At 38.7% G+C, this 20,372-nt stretch overlaps 3 protein-coding genes across 3 annotated transcripts; 2 read left to right on the top strand and 1 right to left on the bottom strand.

The window, feature by feature from the left end:
* The first annotated feature begins 150 nt into the window (after window positions 1–150).
* On the top strand, window positions 151–7,190 carry LOC146361543 (coagulation factor X-like). Its single transcript, XM_084920757.1, has 8 exons — window positions 151–274; window positions 1,257–1,417; window positions 1,665–1,689; window positions 2,538–2,669; window positions 2,817–3,097; window positions 3,289–3,406; window positions 4,094–4,281; window positions 6,346–7,190. The coding sequence occupies exons 1-8, from the start codon at window positions 193–195 to the stop codon at window positions 6,751–6,753; spliced, it is 1,395 nt and encodes a 464-aa protein (XP_084776883.1). The 5' UTR covers window positions 151–192; the 3' UTR covers window positions 6,754–7,190.
* Window positions 7,191–9,865: 2,675 nt separating this feature from the next.
* On the top strand, window positions 9,866–15,694 carry prozb (protein Z, vitamin K-dependent plasma glycoprotein b). Its single transcript, XM_084920731.1, has 8 exons — window positions 9,866–10,042; window positions 11,551–11,714; window positions 12,101–12,125; window positions 12,389–12,565; window positions 12,686–12,817; window positions 12,904–12,974; window positions 13,052–13,184; window positions 14,557–15,694. Exons 1-8 carry the CDS (start codon window positions 9,898–9,900, stop codon window positions 15,390–15,392), a joined length of 1,683 nt encoding a protein of 560 aa, XP_084776857.1. The 5' UTR covers window positions 9,866–9,897; the 3' UTR covers window positions 15,393–15,694.
* An 81-nt stretch (window positions 15,695–15,775) lies between these two features.
* On the bottom strand, window positions 15,776–20,155 carry pcid2 (PCI domain containing 2). The gene is made up of 15 exons (XM_084920751.1): window positions 20,059–20,155; window positions 18,879–18,945; window positions 18,707–18,796; window positions 18,534–18,607; window positions 18,383–18,448; window positions 18,244–18,285; window positions 18,107–18,161; window positions 17,570–17,673; window positions 17,377–17,452; window positions 17,140–17,281; window positions 16,935–17,035; window positions 16,697–16,770; window positions 16,494–16,619; window positions 16,071–16,194; window positions 15,776–15,977 (listed from the first exon to the last, which is right to left on the bottom strand). Exons 2-15 carry the CDS (start codon window positions 18,912–18,914, stop codon window positions 15,888–15,890), a joined length of 1,200 nt encoding a protein of 399 aa, XP_084776877.1. The 5' UTR covers window positions 18,915–18,945; window positions 20,059–20,155; the 3' UTR covers window positions 15,776–15,887.
* Between the last annotated feature and the right edge of the window lie 217 nt (window positions 20,156–20,372).

The raw sequence follows: 20,372 nt of genomic DNA, 5'->3' as shown, positions 1-20,372 counted from the left end.
AAATGCACACCAGTAAAATAACCTGGGACCAGACTGACATCTTTATTTCAGGCCAGTTATAAATGAACTCCATTTAACAGACTGTTAAAAACATGATACAATGTCTGAGGTTTATACTGGTGTTGTGAGTCACTAGTGTGTATATGTGTGTGTGCGTACGTGTGTGTGTGTGTCAGCAGTGCAGTCAGTGTCATGGCGGTCAGCATCATGTCTGCGTCTCTTCTCCTGCTCTGCCTTCTTCAATGTTTCCTTCAGGTCTTCAGTCAAGGAAAAGGTAAAAGAGTGACCTTTGACCTTTTGCTGTGTTATTGTTGTTCCTTAGTTGACTGACAAAAATATTCAAGTGGCATAAAAACCTGCTGTTACTACAGCTACTGTTACTACAGTAGTGATAATTAGAAAAATTGCTGTGTGTCCAATGTTATAGGTTATACAAACAGACAATATTTAGTCAGTGTCAAAATAGCATCATTATCACTATAGTAACTTAGTGGTTAAAAAAAACAATGGGGATGGCTAAGTAAAATATTACACACAAAAATTGTAACCTCCAATGCAGCCTTAAACATAATGATTAAATAGTTATTAAATTCAATTATTAAATTTTATTTAAATTATACTAAAAGTATAAATTAATCCATTAATATCATGACTTCTAATCTTCTTAATTCAAATCACATTTAAACAGTGACTTCATGAATTTGTACACTAATGTGCAAAAAAGACTTCCGCTCATTTCTTTACACTTTGTAAGCAAATTTATTTACATGTGCAAACACACGTTTTATGAATTGTAAAATTCTTCAGCACAGTCTGAACTCTCTTGGGCAGCTTTCTTGTAATTTCTTTAAAATTTGCCACGTCTTATTTGGGCCTTCACTGTTCAGTCTTCATTTTTTAAGAATACATTTGAAGAGCTAATGGCTGTTTGGGAAGATTGTTATCTTGCAGTGGAGGACGGAGCCATTGGTGGGTAAGCAGAGGCGTGGCTTAAGATTTTTGAAAAAGTACTGTAGACAAAAATGAATATATAACAGCTATAATCAAAGCTGTCAAAGCACCAGTAGAAATGAAATGACTGATTATTTAATTTTTTATCCTCTGTTAACTTTTTAACACTTCAGTTAGTTTTAGTTATTCATTATGTGTTAACCTAACATGGCAGAGCCTCCAGTTTTTCAGTTGCTCAGTTCTTCCAGTTATGACTAAATGTGCCACAGGAAACGACCTGTAAATTCACACTTTTGTGTTTTTAGTGTTTCGTTCAGCTCCCGAGGCCAACACCGTGTTCCTGCGGCCCAAACGGGCCAATACATTTATGGAAGAGTTCAGACAGGGGAACCTGGAGCGGGAGTGCTACGAGGAACAGTGCGACTTTGAAGAGGCTCGCGAGTACTTTGAAGACACCCAGAAGACAGTTGGTTAAATTTAAAAAGGAGCTACTCAGCTCATTTCTACACCTGCATTTTCATTCTTAGATTCCACTAGAGTGCGTGATACACAGTTAAAAATTCAGTTGCAGACTCAAATCTGAGCTTTTATGTTTGTTATTAGATTAGATTTTTTTTTTTTTACATTTAAATGTTAGAAAAAACCCCAGAAAAAACGATAAAGAGTCCTGTTTAATGACTCCTGAATTCTAACTGTTGTTTTTTTGTGTGTAGAAAACCTTCTGGGCTGTTTACTCTGGTGAGTTTTATTTCACATTAGCTACTATATGTTCAACTACATCTGCTTAATTAATGAAAAGAAAAATAAGAAGCCAAATGAAAAGAAATGAAGAAAAACAAACCTAAAACTAAACTAAACTAAAACGATAGGCTTTCCAAGTGGTAAACTCCAGAGTTTTGTTTGTTCCAAGTAATTTAATTACTAAATTATAAAATGTGGATTTTAAGCAACAAATATACGCATGTAACAGTCATCATTTATACAATTTATACTTGCGTAGATAGCGTCAACCAGACAATCTGACCGGATCTGTATACAAACTGCAGAGGGTCAACAGATGTTTAGACTAGTCTTACCTTCATGATAGCTCTGATAGTACCAATTTTTCTTTTTTTCTTTCAATTCATATAGTACCAAATAGAAACATCAGTTGCCTCAATGCACTTTATATTGTAAGGTAAAGGACCCACAATAACAAAGAGTACAAGCTCCTTCAGTACAGGAATCACATGGGATTTGTTTTCTGCTGCTTCAGACTCAGGTTATAAATTTGACTCAGGAACACACTTAGCTACCACAGGTCCTCAGAATACTGGGGCTGATGTTATCTGGGCCTAGAGCCTTGCTCTGGTATAGTTTCTCCAACTGTCTTCAAAACTGGACAGAAATCACAGTAACGTATTTCAAATAGGTGAAAATTGTACATGAAAAGAGATACGTATCTAAGATTAATCCTAGCTGGGATACTGGCGATGTGGTGCTTGTTCAGATGCTAAGCATAACTACAGTCTCTCTGAATTGTTAACACTTTAACTGCCACACACAAGGAGGAGTGCAGAATCCTAACAGTGTCTGTGTATTTGCAGTTCTTCCTCAGCTCTGTAAGAACAAAAATGGCGGCTGTGAACATTTCTGCAATGTGATCCAGGGAAGTGTTCAGTGCTCCTGTGCTGATGGGTACTTCCTGGCATCTGATAAAAAATCCTGCCATTTCAATGGTGAGAGTCTTAAGAATCTACCTGGTCTTTTACTCTGATAGCAGAGCAGTGAAATACATCACAGATCAGTCATTAGAAACTATAAAAAGTGAAACTAAACTTTCTGGTGACAAAATCCAACGTCTAATTTATATAAAACTCTTGCAGAGACCATCAGATGTGGTTTCATCCTCCCCAAAGGGCTGCAGACAGTTTTGAGGGACCATCAGACAAAAACAATGGAGGGGAATATAACTGCACTTAACAGCAGTGTAAACTCCACAGAGCCGATCCAGGATGCTGATTTAATGTCCGATTTAGTGTCTGAAAACAGAACCCAAATTCCAGCAAAGACCTGGACAACTTTGGAAAGTCTGATTGACTCTGAAATAGAAGATGAGTCATATCGCCAGTCAGGGTATTGTCCACCAGGAGAATGTCCATGGCAGGTAGAGACACACATGAACATACCCACAACATGAAGCTGCATTAAAAACATTGATCAGATACAGACTATCACTCTCAAGTGAGTTTTTTGTTTTTTAACAGAGTTCATAGAATTGCTTGTCATCCTCACACATCTTCCAACTCTGGACAGGTTTAACAGTCTCATTTTACATGGTTTGTTTTCATATCTTAGGCCCTCCTTTTCAATGAAAATGAAATAGTTTTTTGTGGAGGAACAATACTCAATGAAAACATCATCCTGACAGCTGCCAGCTGTGTAAACCAGTCAGATGACTTCAACGTCAGGCTTGGTAGGTCTGATGAGCCAATTACAAACCTTCACATACAATTCTAGGTCATCACATTCAGATTCAAAAATACCTGCTTAAGTTTTATTTTAATGATGACTGTCTGCCTAATAAGAAATCATAAATCTTTTATATAAATATTTTCTATAATTCTTTGGCACAGGTCCAATTCAATTCAAGTTTATTTATACAGCGCCAAATCACAACAACAGTCACCTCAAGTCGCTTTATATTGTAAGGCAGACCCTACAATAATGCATACATAGAAAAACCCAACAATCACATGACCCCCTGAGCAAGCACTTTGGCACACAGAGAAGGAAAAACTCCCTTTTAACAGGAAGAAACTTCTGGCAGAACCAGGCTGGACACGATGGACTGGCGCGTCTGTTACATGCTTTATGATATCGGTTTTTCTGTCTGGAGAATTTTCCTTGTCTGAAGTATGGGAGCATTGCAGCAGCCTATCGCACTCAACGCTACGTCCCCCTTCTGGCAAAATCATGCAATAACAGCTCCATAACCCCAACTAAAAATCAGTGCCAGACTGCAATAAAACAAGTCCTTTTACATCAGTAAATTCTGAAAACAGATTACAGATGTGACTACAGATTTTTAGGTGTCATATATGTATTCATTTTTGTTTTGACTGTTGTAATTAAAGTGTTTTGTTTGTTTCTCTGCATACAGGTGAGTTTGACAGGTCAGTGAATGAAGGTACTGAAGTTGACCACAAAGTGGAAGCAGTCCTCGCCCACAGAAACTACAATGTGCAAACCTACAATAATGACATTGCACTCATCAAACTGGCTACACCTATCAAGTTCACGAGGTTCATCCTGCCAGTCTGCATTCCTGAGCAAGACTTTGCCAAAAAGGTGAAACTTTAAGCTAGTGTCATCATTTTACTCCACATTTAATAGAATAGAATAGATCTTTATTGTCACTGTTACAATACGATGAAACACAGTTTGTGTTCTCTCTGTTGGCATCATGTAGATTTACATTGAGATTGTTTTAGGATATGAGAAGAAGATAAAAATAGACGTAAGTTTAAGGGCACCTACTCAGCGAATGTGTGTAATACACAATAACGTAAGTATCTGCACAGTAACACTGTGTCCAGGGTGCGAGGAGTCCTTAATGATGATACTGGATTTCCACTGAAATCTGCCAGTATAATTTTCTCTGAGGGAGGTTAGTGAAGTGCCAATTGCCTGCTCTGCTGCCCTCACCACCCGCCGGCCGCTGCAGTTTCCTCTTGTCCCCCACAGTACAGCAGTTAAACCAGCGTGTACAGCAGTAGGTCAGAAGGCTCTAGATGGTGGAGCGGTAGTAGTTTACTAGAAGTCTCTGGGGTAATTGGGTAAACCTTTCTACCCTTTCTACCTCCTTCCCATCAATGTAAAGGGTGGAGTGCTCAGATTGCTTCTAATGTTAATTTATCAAAGTTTGTCAGAGGAACAACGTGGTCTGAGGCAATAGATAACAAGACAAGACTTAATGGCTGAAACTTTGTCAGTAAAAAATGCCCCCAAAATCATCACACATACTTAGTGCAGGTACTGCTCCAACATTATTACATGGATTGATAACATGATTAACCTTTCATGCATTAATTATGACAAGTGCAAGCTGGATTTTTTTTCTTAAGTATTCATCTTTAGCCATGAAATGCTGAATAAAAACACTTAAGAAAAAAATCCTGATCAAAGTTGTCATAATTCATGCATGACAGGGTTAAATAACAATAATTTCAGTGAAACACATCATACATCTATAGTAACATTAAACGACCAGTGGGTGGCAGGGTATGGAGTGATACATCAGTGTCCAATGTAATGTTTTAAGTGCAAGTATACCATGAACACTGACACAAATGCAAGAAAACAGCCTTTGAATAGCTGTCCACTGTAGTGACCACTATGCGTGAAAGGGTTAAAAAACTTTTTTTTTTTAAATTCTTGTGGGTAATTGTGGACACCAGATCTGAGATAAATTGAGTCTTTGCAATTGAAAACCATTCTGCAAAGAAGAGTGACACAATATTCCTCCACAGTGATATGAAAAACTCCTTTGTCATTTTTCACAAATGTTTGTTCACAGTTCTTGCTGCCAAGGATGGAACATCCAGTTATTCATTTGGGAGTCAGATTGGTTGGGATAGCTTTTTTCTACTCTCTTAAATGAAATCATCATTTAAAAACTGTATCTGACTAATATTAAAATTTGCTTGATGATCTAAAACATGTGAATGTGACAAATGTGCAAGAAGGTTTTAAAAAAAAAAGTCAGTAAGTAAAATTTGGTTTATATATCACCCTCACAAGAAGTGCTACACAAGATCCAACAATAAATAAAAAAAATCAGGGACGGGCAAACAGTTGAATATAACCATGTCATTTATTGTATGTTGCACCTTTGAAACACCACAGTCATTCTAAGTGCTTCACAACACAGAACTAAAAATACAGATTTAAGTTCAGATATATACATGAGAGAGTAAAGAGTGAAAACTCAAGTTAAAAAATTATAATATTCAAGCATGATTGCGATATAAAGGCATGGTTTAATTAATTAGCTAAAGACAGCAGTGAATAAACCCCACTTTTAGCATCTTTAAATGCTATAGTGCAAATCTGACATCTGTAAGTGGTTGGTTCCTAAATCTGATTTCTTCTTGGCCAATGGTCAAATACTTTGAGGATTGACTTTCCCACAAGCTAGAGCAGTCACTCTATTTTATCTACCTTAAAAGAAGGCCTTTGTGTTTTCCACAAATTAAGCTTAAACATTTAATTATCTGGGTGTCTACTCCAGTTGAAGACCTGTAGTTACTACATAACTGTAGTTATGCCATGTTTACACGAAAAAATAAAAGAAATGCAGGATCAGAAACAGACAGCTGCCACTCTGGATAAATTTTTTACCTTTAATTTCAGGTCCTGATGCAGGAGCCAGTAGCTGTGGTCAGTGGTTTTGGACGTCTTGGGGAGGCTCAGATTCCATCCATGATCATGAAGCGCCTCATTGTAACCCACGTGGACCGTCAAACCTGCATCAGTTCCACTCGGTTTCTAGTCACTAATGGCATGTTCTGTGCTGGCTACAAATCTAGGGATGCTTGCCAAGGTGATGGTGGTGGGCCACACATCACACGTTATAATGACACCCACTTCATCACTGGCATTGTGAGTTGGGGCGAAGGCTGCGGACGCAAGGGCAAGTATAACTTCTACACCCAGGTGTCCAGGTACATTCGATGGATCCATGAGGGTATCAAGAAGCTGGTGCACAGTGGCACAAATGGCAGCAGTCAGCATCTTGCAATAAAAAGGCTTTATCTGTAAAACATTTGTAAACATCCACCAAAACTCACAGTTATGCCTCTCATGTAATCCCTTCAGAGAAACAATGTTTATCCTTGTAAGCAAAGAGCTACAAGTCCCACCTGTGACAGAGAGAATTAGAGTCAATAATTGTTTATGAGGTTCCTCAGGGTACTACTCCTGGCCCTTTTATATTTTTAATTTGGTTTATGTAACATCAATATTTTTGTTTTTGTTTCAAATTCATGATTTGAGATGAATTTCTGTCCAACCTTCCCTCACTTTTGGCTTTGTATGGTCTTGATCTCTGTTTGATGTTCCAGTTTTTTCACAGATTCCTGTTTAACTCTTTCTGTTCAGACTGATTCCATTAAAGGGACAAACTGTCACTAACATGCCATATCCACTGAAACTTGATTTAATAATTTTGTTGGTCAGTATGATTAAAGTGAGAATGGAAAGCATGTCTGTGTCCATGTATTCTTTATGAGTTGCTGACAGAAATTAGCTTTTGAGCTGAATTTGAAAAAACTTCCAGCAATATAACAATAATATAGCAATAGTTTGAAGTGTGATGTCTTTTTAAAATCACACTTTTTGTTTCTTTTTGTTTTTCTGAGTAAAGCAAACAAAAAAGATCTAGCTGTCCTACATAATTATGGGCTAATTTCCAACCTTCCTTTCATCTCCAAACATCTTGAAAGACTTGTTGTAAAACAGCACAAAAAATCTTCTGTAGAGGAAGAGTTTATCTGAAGAGTTTTGGTCAGGTTTCAGAGTAAAGAAACAGCTTTAGTGACGTGTTACAAAACTCTATGGCCTCTGACAGTGGACTCATCTCATCCATTTTTTTTCATGTAAATGAAGAGTCCTCTTAACACACTGAGGATAATTATGGAGTTCCACAGGGTTCTGTGCTAGAACCAGTTCTTTTCACATTATACATGCTCCCTCTTAGGAAATATCATTAGAAGGCATAGCATACATTTTCACTGATATGCAGATGATACTCAACTATCCATGAAGCCAGATAACACACAAAAATTAGTTACTGAATGACCTCATTTTTCTGCTTCTAAATTCAAATGAAACTGAGGTAACTGTATAAATATTAGAAATATGATATGTCCTCAGATGCTTACTCTGAATGGAATTACCTTGGCCTCCAGTTACACTGTGAGGAATCTTGGAGTTGTTTTTGATCAGAATATGTTCTTAAAAGCGCATATTGAACAAAAATGTCGGGCTGCTTTCTTTCATTTGCGCAAAATCTCTAAAATTAAAAACATCGTGTCTCAGAGTAATGCTGAAAAACTAGCTGATCATCTTGATCCATGCTCAATCATCCAGGTAAGTAAATTTCCAAAAGTTGATTCTGTTGATCTGGATGTAGCGTTTTCAGTAGGAGAAACGTTTTGTCACTCATCCAAGTGACTTCTTCAGTCTCAGCTGACTGCAGGTTTCCCCAAATCTTATAAACAGTACATTTGCATAATGACTGAAACCAGCCCAGTGAGGGAACAATGAGCTGGGAGGTCAGTTCCTTCATCATAATTATGCAAATTCTCATGACCATTGATCAACAACCACTGATCAAAGCCCACTGATCAATGGCCATGAGTACCATTCACAGAGAGTTGGGGAATGGCTGCAATCACAGCATTGTAAGATGGTGAAAGAAAAGGGAAAGACTATCTCTGAATCGAGGAGGGGGCCTAAGGGTACATCTTTTGCTGGTTTCAGTCATTATGCAAATGTGCTGTTTATAAGATTGGGGAAACCTGCAGTCAGCTGAGACTGAAGAAGTCACTTGGATGAGTGATGAAATGGTTCTTCCACTGAAAATACATCCAGATGACCAGAATCAACTTTTGGAGAACTAGCTCATCAGTTCAGGCCCCATCTTATCTTAATTACCTCATAGCACCCTATCACTCCATTAAAGCACCTAGATAGCAGACTGCATGCTTACTTGTGGTCCCTGGGATATTTAAAAATATAAATGGAGGCAGGGTCTTCAGTTTTTAGGCCCCTCTCCCGTGGAACAGCTTCCAGTTTGGATTCAGGAGACAGACACTATCTCTATTTTAAAGATTAGGCTTAAAACTTTCCTATTTGACAAAGGTTATGGTTGGATCGGGTGACCCTGAGTCAGCTGGGGGCTTCCTATGATGCACTATTTTTTCTTCACTCATCATTTTCACTCATTTTGCACATTATACACTTTGCATTTAATCATTAGTTATTCTTAAACTCTGGCTTTCTTCCTTAGTGTTTCTTTTTGTTCTGTCTCCCTCCCCTCATGCCCAACTGGTTAAGCTGATGTTTTCCTCCTGTTAAAAGAGAGTTTTTCCTTTCCACTGTTGCCAAGTGTTTGCTTAAAGGAGGCTTTTGAAATGTTGGGTTTTCTCTGTGTCATTGTAGGGTCTGGTCTTTACCTTACTAGCACCTTGAGATAACTGTTGGGATTTTGCACTATAAAGATAAACAGAATTGAACTGAATATGATACATGTTTTTACGTTTCAAGTAATCACTACACTAACAAAACAAGCATTACTATGTGGTAGGTAATAAGATCAAATTGCTTAAACTTAACTGTAATGTCCTAAATAGAAATTTAGAGTAAAGATTTCTCCAGTGACTCTGCTGGAGAGATAAAAGCTAGTTTATTTTCGATAACATTGGTGTTTTTGCTGAGGAAAACGGTCATTTTCTTGCATCAAAATTTTAAGTTGTAAACCCTGATAAATCTACTATCAGATGTACCAGATATACTAGATGATAAACATCTGTGATGAAATCTATCCTCGTTTACCTCAGACAAACAGATCTGTTGATCGTTCAGAGGTCGGACCTTTAGTTTGTTTTGTGTGGTTTGAACAGAAAGGCCAGAGTCCACCTCAAGAACAGAGCGTTTAGTGAAACTTGTGCTGTCTTTTAACTCTTTAGAGAATCACGTGAATAAAAAAAAACAAATAGTTTTATAATGACTGGATATTTATCTGTACATAAAAAAGCACACCAGTAAAATGACGTGGGACCAGACTGACATCTTAGTTTATTTCAGGACAGATATAAATGAACTCCATTTAACAGACTGTTAAAAACATGATACAATTTCTGTGAGGTTTGTACTGCTGTTGTGAGTCACTAGTGTGTATATATGTGTGTGTGTGTGTGTGTGTGTGTGTGTGTGTGTGTCAGTGTCAGCAGTGCAGTCAGTGTCATGGCGGTCAGCATCATGTCAGCGTCTCTCCTCCTGTTCTGCCTTCTTCAATGTTTCCTTCAGGTCTCCAGTCAAGGAAAAGGTAAGAGAGTGACCTTTGACCTGTTGCTGTGTTATTGTTGTTCCTTAGTTGATTGACAAAAACATTCAAATGGTATAAAAATACTCCAAGTTGGCACAGAATTTAACAACATTTTTACTGTCAGTACAGTCATGACACAATTAGCTCTAATCGTGTCACAATGACAGCTTGCTACATTATTATTATAACTTTGGTTACTTAATGGTTAAAAATATAGAATATAAGTACTACCTTAAATAATATAAAAAATCCATTAATATTGTGACTTTTACAATTATAACAAGAACATTTATTCTTCAGCACAGTCTGAACTCTCTTCGGCAGCTTTCTTGTCCTTCCTTTAAGTAGTCTTCAGGAATAGTTCTCCAGTTTTCTCAATGGACATTAAAAGCTCTACTTTGGATGTTTCTGCCTTTTGCTCTGTTCTCTGTCAACATGGTCCCACACTGCTTCAATAATGTTGAGGTCGGGGCTCTGGGGAGGCCAAACCCTGACCGATTCTGGTACACTATTTATATTCAGATGCATGAAGTTTTTCCTATTTCTTACGGACATGACCTGACAATTTTCTTATTTTTTGTTCTCCCCTGAAACTCTATTAGTTATTAGCTGAAGTCTACATGTAACTTTTATGCTCATCAAACTGTTTTACCCTCAGCTAAAGAAGCTGAGACTGTCAGGGCTCTGTGTGCGGCAGGCAGGGATGAGGACCCAAGAGCAGGACTCGTGGAAACAAAATGGCAAACACAAAAACCTCAGCTTTATTGCTGGCATGAAACAGAAGCCAAACCGTGAAAGCTATAACTGGAACACAGGCAAATCTGAGGGTACAGCACAACAGAGAGCAAAGTAAAACACAGGACCTATATACACAGAGGAGTAATCACAAAACAGGAAACAGGAGGGAGACACAGCTGGGAGAAATTAGGCCTAACGAGACAGGGGGAAGCACAACTAGACTCACTGCACATAAGACGTGGACCTTCAAAGTAAAACAGGAAACAAGAAACAAATCACCAAGATGCAAACTTGACACTGAACAACACCTATAATAATAATCAAAACAGCACAACTAAAGAATCAGAACATAAATCATAATACAGAAGAATACCAACACATAAGAAACTGAAAATGCTTGGTCAAAATGACCGTGACAGTTTTTTTGACACTGTAAAGATACAGTGGCTTCTTGGCTAGTAGATGCAAAACTGGTTCATCGCCTGAGTTAAGTGGCTTTTTATTCAAAGAAAAAATTTTGATTGACCTTCAGAAAGTCAGGAAAACAACAGCTAAGGGCCAATTGAAGACTTTTCCAAGACTCAGTACTGTAGACAAAATTGGGCAAAGTAACTATGACATCCATAATCATCACGTAGTTTCTAAATTATTTATTTGTTTTCCTGTTAATGTTACTGTTTCTTGTTTCAGCAACAGACACCTTATTATTTATGACATGGTATCCTAACATATCGGAGCCTCCAGCCTTTTCAGTGCTCTTGTGTTTTCAGTGTTTCGTTCAGCTCCTGAGGCTCACGCCGTGTTCCTGCGCCCTAAACGGGCCAACTCGTTCATTTTAGAGGAGATCCTACAGGGCAACTTGGAGCGGGAGTGCTACGAGGAGCAGTGCAACTTTGAAGAGGCTCGCGAGTACTTTGAAGACATCCGGAGGACGGTTAGTTAAATTACAAGAGGGAGCTTTTGCACTCATTTCTACACCTGTTTTTTTACTTTTAGATTCCAGTAAACACAGACTAAAACAATATGTTTTAGGTTCTGATTCTTTAGGGTTCTGGCTCATTAAAAGACCACCTACTCATTTTTGATTTGCATTTTTTTTTTATGTCTGTGTTACATTTGATGTTCTCTGTTTCTTTTTAACTGCTCCTTGGGATGCACCCAGAGCTGCCGTCTTAATCCAGAGCCTGTTTATGTCATATTTGAAAATTTGAGCATGTTTAATGATCGTCTTTAAACATACATAGAAAAAAGAGAAAAAACAAAACAAAAAGAGCATTGCTTAATTCCTCTCGGATTCTAACGTTTTTTGTTTGTGTGTAGATCACTTTCTGGGCTGTTTACTCTGGTGAGTATCTACTTTCAGCTAAACTACATTTGATTAATTAATGAAATAAAATAAATTTAAAAAAACATTTAATTTCCAACTAGAAACTGCAGTTTGATAATTAAAATGTATTTAGAATGTATTTTAATAATATTTTTGTTGATTTACTGTCATCAAATGTATTATTTTAAATGTAAATATTTGATTTAATAGTTTCACAGAAAAAAATATAAACATTTATTAGTTTACTAAACACTAGCAGTTTCTGTTTTTGGTCTTTGGAGGTGGAAACCGCTGCTTGCAGAGTCCCTGTCTGAATGGAGGGAACTGCACTCACAATGTCCGGGGGTTTACCTGCTCCTGCAACGCCCCTTACTACGGTCCAGTCTGTGAATTGAAAGTACAGGATGAGGCATTACAGACAATAAGGTCGCCCACAGCACAGCAAACCAAACCAGCAGGTCTGACCACACCTCCATAAAAGGACGGGAGATCAAAACTCATGGTGCACTAGTGGGAATTAAGAAATATCAGACCATCACGTATAAAAAATGATTCTTTGTTTTCCAAATCTGTCTTAGAGATATCTAAGTGTCCGACTGAGAGTCCGACTGCTTGTCATCAGCTATGCACAGTGACCTACGAGTCCTTCCGATGCTCTTGCATGTCTGGATTCAAGCTGCACAGCGACGGACGGAGCTGTCTGCCAGAAGGTTGGATGCTCCGAAAAAACACTAGACTTTATGAGACCAGTTCAAACTGGTGAGATGAAGTTTTATTGTTGTCTTTGTCTCCACAGTCGAGTTTGCCTGTGGAAGACTTCCTGAGGAAACTCTTTCCACGTGTCACCATGGTAACTGTCCCTGGCAGGTAAGATCTTCTGGTACAGTGGTGTCAGTCTAAATAAAACTAGAATAATAAATAAAGTGTCTGTTTACTGCCACCAGGTGTCTCTGCTGAACAGCACACTGCAGAAGTTGTGCAGTGGTGTGGTGCTGGGTCAGCGGTCCATCCTTACCTCTGCCCGCTGCCTCTATCAGGACTCAGAACCAAAACCCTCCAACCTCTATGTGCTTGCTGGTAGGAAAATGCTATCACAATTATTGTTATCACACCATGATAACACTATAATAACTACTACTAAATTAAAATATAGAAAGGGTGATGTATAGACATCAATTTCTCATCCATTCAGAATAAAAATCTAAAAAAGTCATGTCATTCCATTTTAAATTTTACTGTGTTTAAATTTGCTTCTGTTACTCAGAGTTTGCAAAAGAACAGACATCCTGTACTTAAGTAGAAGTACAAACACTCGTGTTGAAAAATACTCATGTAAAAGTAGAAGTACTGATTCAACTTCTTTAATCAAGTAAAAGTGAAAAAGGGGCGACTCTGAAATGTACTCTAAGAAAAAAAGTAAAAGCAGCTCTTTGGAGGACGTTCTCTTGTGCAAAGCTCACTGAACCATGTGCTTTAATAAAGTATTAATAAAATATTGTCAGTAGGGCCAGAAAAACTTTTAGTCTAAATTTTTATTCTAATAAATGTATTCAGCCTGAATTGCTTAAGTACAACATCAGCAGAGGAAAATGTAAAAATACATATTTCTATTTTCTGTTGCATATATTGCAGAGGGTGATTTTGGCTTTAAAAGGAAAGTATGGTCAGGGGTTAAACTCAGATTAACCAGGTGGGGAAACCTAAAATCAGTTGTAATTGGCTCAGTGTAGGGAAAAGAATCGCACTTTGACTCCTGACACATCAGTTGGATGTTAAAATTGTAGGGAGTGAAAGTAAAAAATTGTCAGAAAAACGTATTTGAAGTATTTGTACTGTATATATATTTCAGGCTGCAAACAGGATGTGCTCACAGACAATTTGCCCAATTTTTAAACAAAAAACCCAAAAAAAACACATGGATTAAATTCTATCAAATGTTCAAATCACTGAAGACAATATTAAACCCAAACCAAAAAGTGGAAGAACTAGCCCTTACACACATTAAACCCTGAATAAGCAATTGACATACTGACAAATTAATGCAGAGTATGGACAGGTTTTACATCTGTGTTTCACTCTAGAAACTATATTTCAGATCAGATGAAGACAAATTGATTCAAAAGGTTTCAAAAGCCAAAGCTGTCCATCAGAAATTGATGGTTGACCACCAGCTATCCCAGCTACCATAGGGCGAAAGGCAGGGTACACTCTGGACAGGTCACCAGTCTGTCGCAGGGCTAACACAGTGAGCCACACAAGCATTTACACTAACATTCATTCACATTCATTTACATCATGCAGTTCTTTCTCTATCCATTAAAATTAAGTTATTGCAAAATTATTATTTTCTTGATAAGTGAGCAAAGTTACAAATTCAGCAGGGGACCAAATATTTATTTCCCACAGTGTGAATCAATTCATTTCTTAACTAATTTCCTTTGTCTCCCAGAGAAACAGAGGATGCTCTTCACCGTCAAAGCGATGTACCTTCACAACGGTTATCATAAAGATCACCATGAAAATGACCTCGTCCTCCTCGAGCTAGCTGACTCCATGACCTTTAGCCCCAGCCTCATCCACCTCTGTTTGCCCACCAAAGACTTCAGCGAGAATGTCCTGATGCATTCTGGGAGGACTGGGATTACAGAGAGTTGGGAAATCAGCAAGAACCAGAAACTGGTCTATATGACGCTGGACGATTGTCGCCGTGAGCTGAACATCCCACATCCACTAAGCAACAAAATGTTCTGCATGAGGAAGCAAAATGAACCATTAAAGTACCGAAATGAAACACAAGAGAGCCCAGGAGCTCAGAGACACCCTAATGTACACCTTGAGATTCCAAAGAGAGGCCACAGGCATCAAAACAGACCTTTAGGGAACCAGATTGGAGTCCAGGGAAGGCTTCATGGGCGCACAGTGAATAGGCTCCAGAATCAAACCCAAAACACTAACCTCAGGCTGCTGAATAAAACAGCAAGCTACAACCACACTTCAAAAGCTCTGAATTTTGAGTCCTCGCATGGGGTCAGCAGGTCAAATTCGGAGACCAGCAACAGGCCATGTGGCGGGCTGATGCCAGGGTCGCCTGTAGCCACAGTAGAGCAAGGCACAGTGTTCCTGACCGGGCTGCTAATCTCATCACTGTCTGAGTGTGAGGCCAGCGGCGGTGGTTTGGTGTTCAGCAAACTGTCTCGTTACCTGAGCTGGATCCGAATGAGGCTGGAGGTGATCGAGAAGTTAACCATGACTCCCCAAGTGAGACAACATCCAGAAGCTCGCTAACAGATCGCCACCATTTGAAACCGATTCACCTGTTCTTGTTCACTTGTAATGTTTTTTGTTTTCTTCTTATTAACAGCTGCCCTCCCTAAAGACTGAAAACTTTGAACATAAATCAGTTTTGCTATGAGTCTCTTGTCCTACATTCAGTTTCTTTTTTCCAAATGGTCACAACAAAAACACAAAATTGAAACTTTCTGCTGCTGAACTTCACAAACGTTAAGTCATGAATAATATTTGTATTTGAAATGTGTAAATTAAAATGCTTTTGAAAAAACAAATTCCAGTCTCTTAATCTCGCGGTGATAAAAGTTCAGTTCTGCTCAAAATAAAACCTCTGACACCCACAATTCATAGCAACAAATGTAATAACCAGATACAAGCTCTACAAACCAACATCTGTTTTATTCGACATGTCTTTAAAGTACAAAATAAAGGAAATATGAATTGAGTGAAAAAAGTTTCCAGGAAAGCAGCCCTGTAGAATTGTCTCATAGACTATGAGACAGACGACAGAGGAGGGAAGGGATTCTGTTTGCTGACCACGAGCTTCTGGTGCTGGTGGGAGATGTAGCCTTTGATGTGACCCTGGAAGACGACAGGAAACACAGAAGAAGAGCTCAGCGTTTATTTGCCAGTTCACCTGAATCTAAGTGGCTTTTTATGTTCCAGTTTCCTCACCATGTAAATGAGGTTGGCAAGGATACATTGCACCTCGTCGATGTCGACATCCTCCACCTTCATCACCCTCAGAGCCACCAGGAAGGCATCCAGAGGCAGCTGGTGAGTCCTCAGCAGCAGATACCTGCAGACAGAAATCAGTCAGGGTACGGTTCATGTTTTCGGAGATTACAGAGAAAATTATTTGCTATTAGTCATTTTTTTGATTAAGATTACAGAATAAAACTATAAAATCTGAATAATATCCACAAACAAGGCAAAACACCTAAACAAGGCGCTAAATTTGAGGTCCAAATGCTCTCAAAAATGAAGGGACCAATCTTCATAAACAAAAAAACGTTAAAAAAAGTAATATGTAAAAAGAATTTGATTACATTTCAGTTTGTGTGTGTGTGTTGGTAAAACAGCTACCGAACCACTCACACTTTCTTGAAGAGGTTCCTGTAGGTGATGATCTTCAGCTTCTCCAGGATGAGGAAGATCCCGCAGCGGATGAAGAAGGTCTCGTGTTTGGACAAAGCCTCATTCAGCAACAGTAAGTTCCCTTCACTGACACAAACATTTACCTGTGAGCCCACATGACGTGATGTCACTTCCTGTGATAATGCCCCTGCCCCTCTCCTTACCTCACAGCTTTGGTAACATCAGAAAACTGCATGAGGTCATACTTCCTAAGGAGTTGATGAGTTGGCATGTGACCCTGAAACACCAGCAACAACCAGTTACCCTGGGAACCATTACACTGCTCCCATGATGCAACAGTCCTGACAGTCCTGAGTGTAAACTGGTCTGGACTTTCTAATCAGGATCTAAACTGGTGTAAACCCATTTTACCAAATCCAAAAAGGTTCTAAAGTTTCTTACCAGCAACATCTTGACAGGCAGCAGGTAAATGAGGATCATCCTCTTGTTCTTCTGGCTGGATCGATGACAGTGATCAAAGGCATATGACAAGAACTCCTCGGCTACAGAAACAAAAAAAGATTTTAACTGTAGTCCAAACCTGAATCATTTAACAATTTCAAATAATGTTTAAGTCGACACTGCGTCATATCTGTAGCAGTGTTACCCAGTTTGAAGTCACTGTCGAACATGGCTTTGCGGCCCACGTAGTATTTGTAGGTAACCTTCTGAGCTGGACTGTAGTCATTCTTCAGGTTGGAACTATCAATGGCTCTAATCAGAGGTTTGCACAGGTGCAGCTTATTGATCTGCAACACATAAACCTGCAGCTATAACCAATCACCAAATCTCCATCGATGATTCATAAACTGGGTGTTTCAGTCACTAATTATTGAGTGTAGACCTTGAAATAAATCTTGAAGAGCTGGTTGCTCAGAAACATCATCCCCCACTTCTTTGAGTCCTCAATACCTGCACGACTACCAACATTGAAAATGTCAATATTAACAAGGACGTCCATTAAACATGAAATATAATAGTGCATAAAATGGGAAATCTAATAAACGCATACACAGAGGAAGTGTATATTTACTGACTTGTCACTGGCACAAACTCTGAAGCAGCTCATCAGCTGCTCTGCTGCTTTCTCCAACATCTCGCTAGGCTGACCTTTACCCTTCTTCTGTAGCTGCTGCTCCGCCTGGACACAATAAAATTAAAACCCACTTTCAATAACTTTCAATCACACCTGAAGGTTTTCACCTGTAATTTCCTGGTCCTGTCTCTATACAAATTTCTTTACGTCAGCTGTTTTATTTGCATTTTTAGAGGAAAATGGTTACATTTTTTAGTTTTCTTACTATAAATATAAACACAATACTGAGTACTCCTCATTTCTTTATATATTTTGCTAGGAAAATGGGAAACCAGTGCAAGCATACATGGAAATATAGCATATAAGGCAATCACAGGGTTGTTACAAATCTAACAAGGTTGAAAGTCAATATTTGCAAAATCTAAAGAAATGAGTTGAGGCTCAAGACTTTTGTGCTGGACTGTAAATAAACACACATATATGGATGAATTTGACTGCTGAACAGATAAAAGAAAAGCCAGGTTGAAATGTTAGTTACGTTGTTGGCGAATATCCGGAGGTCCAGAGTGACAGCAAACATCACGGGCAGAGCCCTGAAACAGAGGGCAGTGATGGTGCGTTCAAAGGCAGCACGTTAGAATCAGCTTCAGTCTGCTACTTTGAAACTGAACTCACCAGTTCTCCTCTTTGTGGGACTGAAAGGCCTTCAAGAAGGACGTGAGGAGTCAAGGAGCTGATCAGACTGATTAGTGATTATTTACTGAAGGTCAGATTGTGTGATTAAGAGACCAAAAAGTCACTTTATGAAGGATATTGAACAACGAGCGTCTGGAACTTGTAGGCTTCAACAAAGTCATGGTTGGCTACAGCGTAGGTACACCTGAAACACACACACAGCCATTTTCTTTCACCTTTATGTCCTCACAACACCACTAAAGCATCACTGCCTGATCCGTCGGTCCCACCTGAGGTGAGCTGCGACCATCTCATCGTATGGCGGCTCCAGAACCTGCTGACACTTATCCTCTGGACTCGCCAGCTGTAACACACACACACACACACACACACACACACAGAGAGAGAGGTGAGGCTGTGTCCTAGCAACATTCAGAGTTTATGCGAGGCAGCAGTGGCTGACCTGGAGACGGGGGTTGGCAACATGCGGGTGTTTGAAGGACAGCAGCTCAGCACAGAAGGAGCCCTCGCGGTTGTCGATGGCCTCGTAAACCTTCAGGAGGAAAATGAGACAGATTCCAACCAAATTACATAAAAAATGTACATTTCAGACACAGTTAAAGGTCAGAGGTTACCTGCTGCAGGTACTGGTTGATGGTGATGTGAGCCATGAAGGCCTGCTGAACCACCAGCTGTCTGAACCTGAAGAGAAAAACCAGTTTAACTTCACTTCAGTTTTCACTGTTACTCATGTATTCATGTTATGAAACAAACACACGTGATGATCTCAAAGCTCCAGCACAAAAGAACCATTATTGCTGCACAGTTTGGCTGCTTGAAGGGTCAACTTCAGCACAGTAAGAGTCACCACAGCAGATCATCGTCCTTTGTCGCACCAGCCCTCTGCATCCTCCTTCACTACATCCAAGACTCTCCTCTGAGGTCTTCCTCTTCTCCATATTCAACAATCTTTCCTAATATATTCCCATCATGATTGACCTCTGGCGCTCCTGGTATCCTTTCCACTTATTCACTTGCACACACATTGTATCTAACTTCCTTCTCTCAGATCTCTCCCTTTACCTGGAGTAATCTGTTATGAGAATCTCATTCCTTATTATCTTTATGATGTTTGCTGGTCAAGATTTTTCCTCCTAGTGCCTGGGACCAGCACTATTGACTTGAATTACTTTGTTTGCATTAATTTAAATCAGGAATAATTCAGTTTTATTTTTTTCTGTGGAATCGTTTGATAAATAAACGCAAGCATTATTTTTTTTAAGTATTTTTATAAATAATTGTTTGATTTATTTATTTTATAACACGTGTTTTACGTTCAGGTGGGTCTAAATCAGTTTAAATATAGAGCACATAAGAATATTCAATTAAATTTTCAATTCAATTCTATTTATATAGCGCCAAATCACAGCAACAGTCGCCTTGATTTGTGACCATTATATGGTCACTATTTTCTTTTAGTTAATATTAGCTTATGATAACTCCTCTTTACAACCTGCATCCACAAACACTCTTAAATTTAATATCGGAGGCTGATTTTTATATTTAAAAAAGAAAAATGAAGACACAGAAACAGAAAGTCTACGATCTTATTTTATTAAGATCTTAATAAATTAAATAAAAGCGGATTTCTCGCCGGGTTTCTCTGTGAAACTGACTCCAACCAGGCAGCAGCTCTCTTTTCACTTTAATTCCTTCGTTTCCGGTTAAAATCCTACGTTTAATCGCAGTTTCCGGTTGATAACAAAGAACAAGTAACAACACAAACATAAAAACGAACAACAGACATCTACCTACCTTCAAAACAAAAATTTAATCTGAAAATAAGTCCCAAATCCACTATTTGCGTCCATTCAACTGATGCACACCACAACAACGTCCGGGTCTTTGGGGGGGTCATACTTCCGCTACATTTCCACAATAAGAGGCTTTAATTCAAAATAAAAGCATTACACTATACCAGCTATCACGACGAATGGTCAAAAACAACTAAATATATGTTTTTACATATATTTTATCTAAATATATGTTTTTACATATATTTTGACATGCATTTTACAAACATTTTGACATGAACCTTCTTCTTTATGAAGTTGATAAAATAAATGTTT

This window comes from Perissodus microlepis, chromosome 23 (assembly GCF_051167445.1).
Source record: "Perissodus microlepis isolate ML-2025 ecotype Zambia chromosome 23, ASM5116744v1, whole genome shotgun sequence".
NCBI classification, from domain to species: domain Eukaryota; kingdom Metazoa; phylum Chordata; class Actinopteri; order Cichliformes; family Cichlidae; genus Perissodus; species Perissodus microlepis.
Note: the sequence above shows the minus strand (reverse complement) of the source record. Positions and strands in the feature narration are given on the sequence as shown.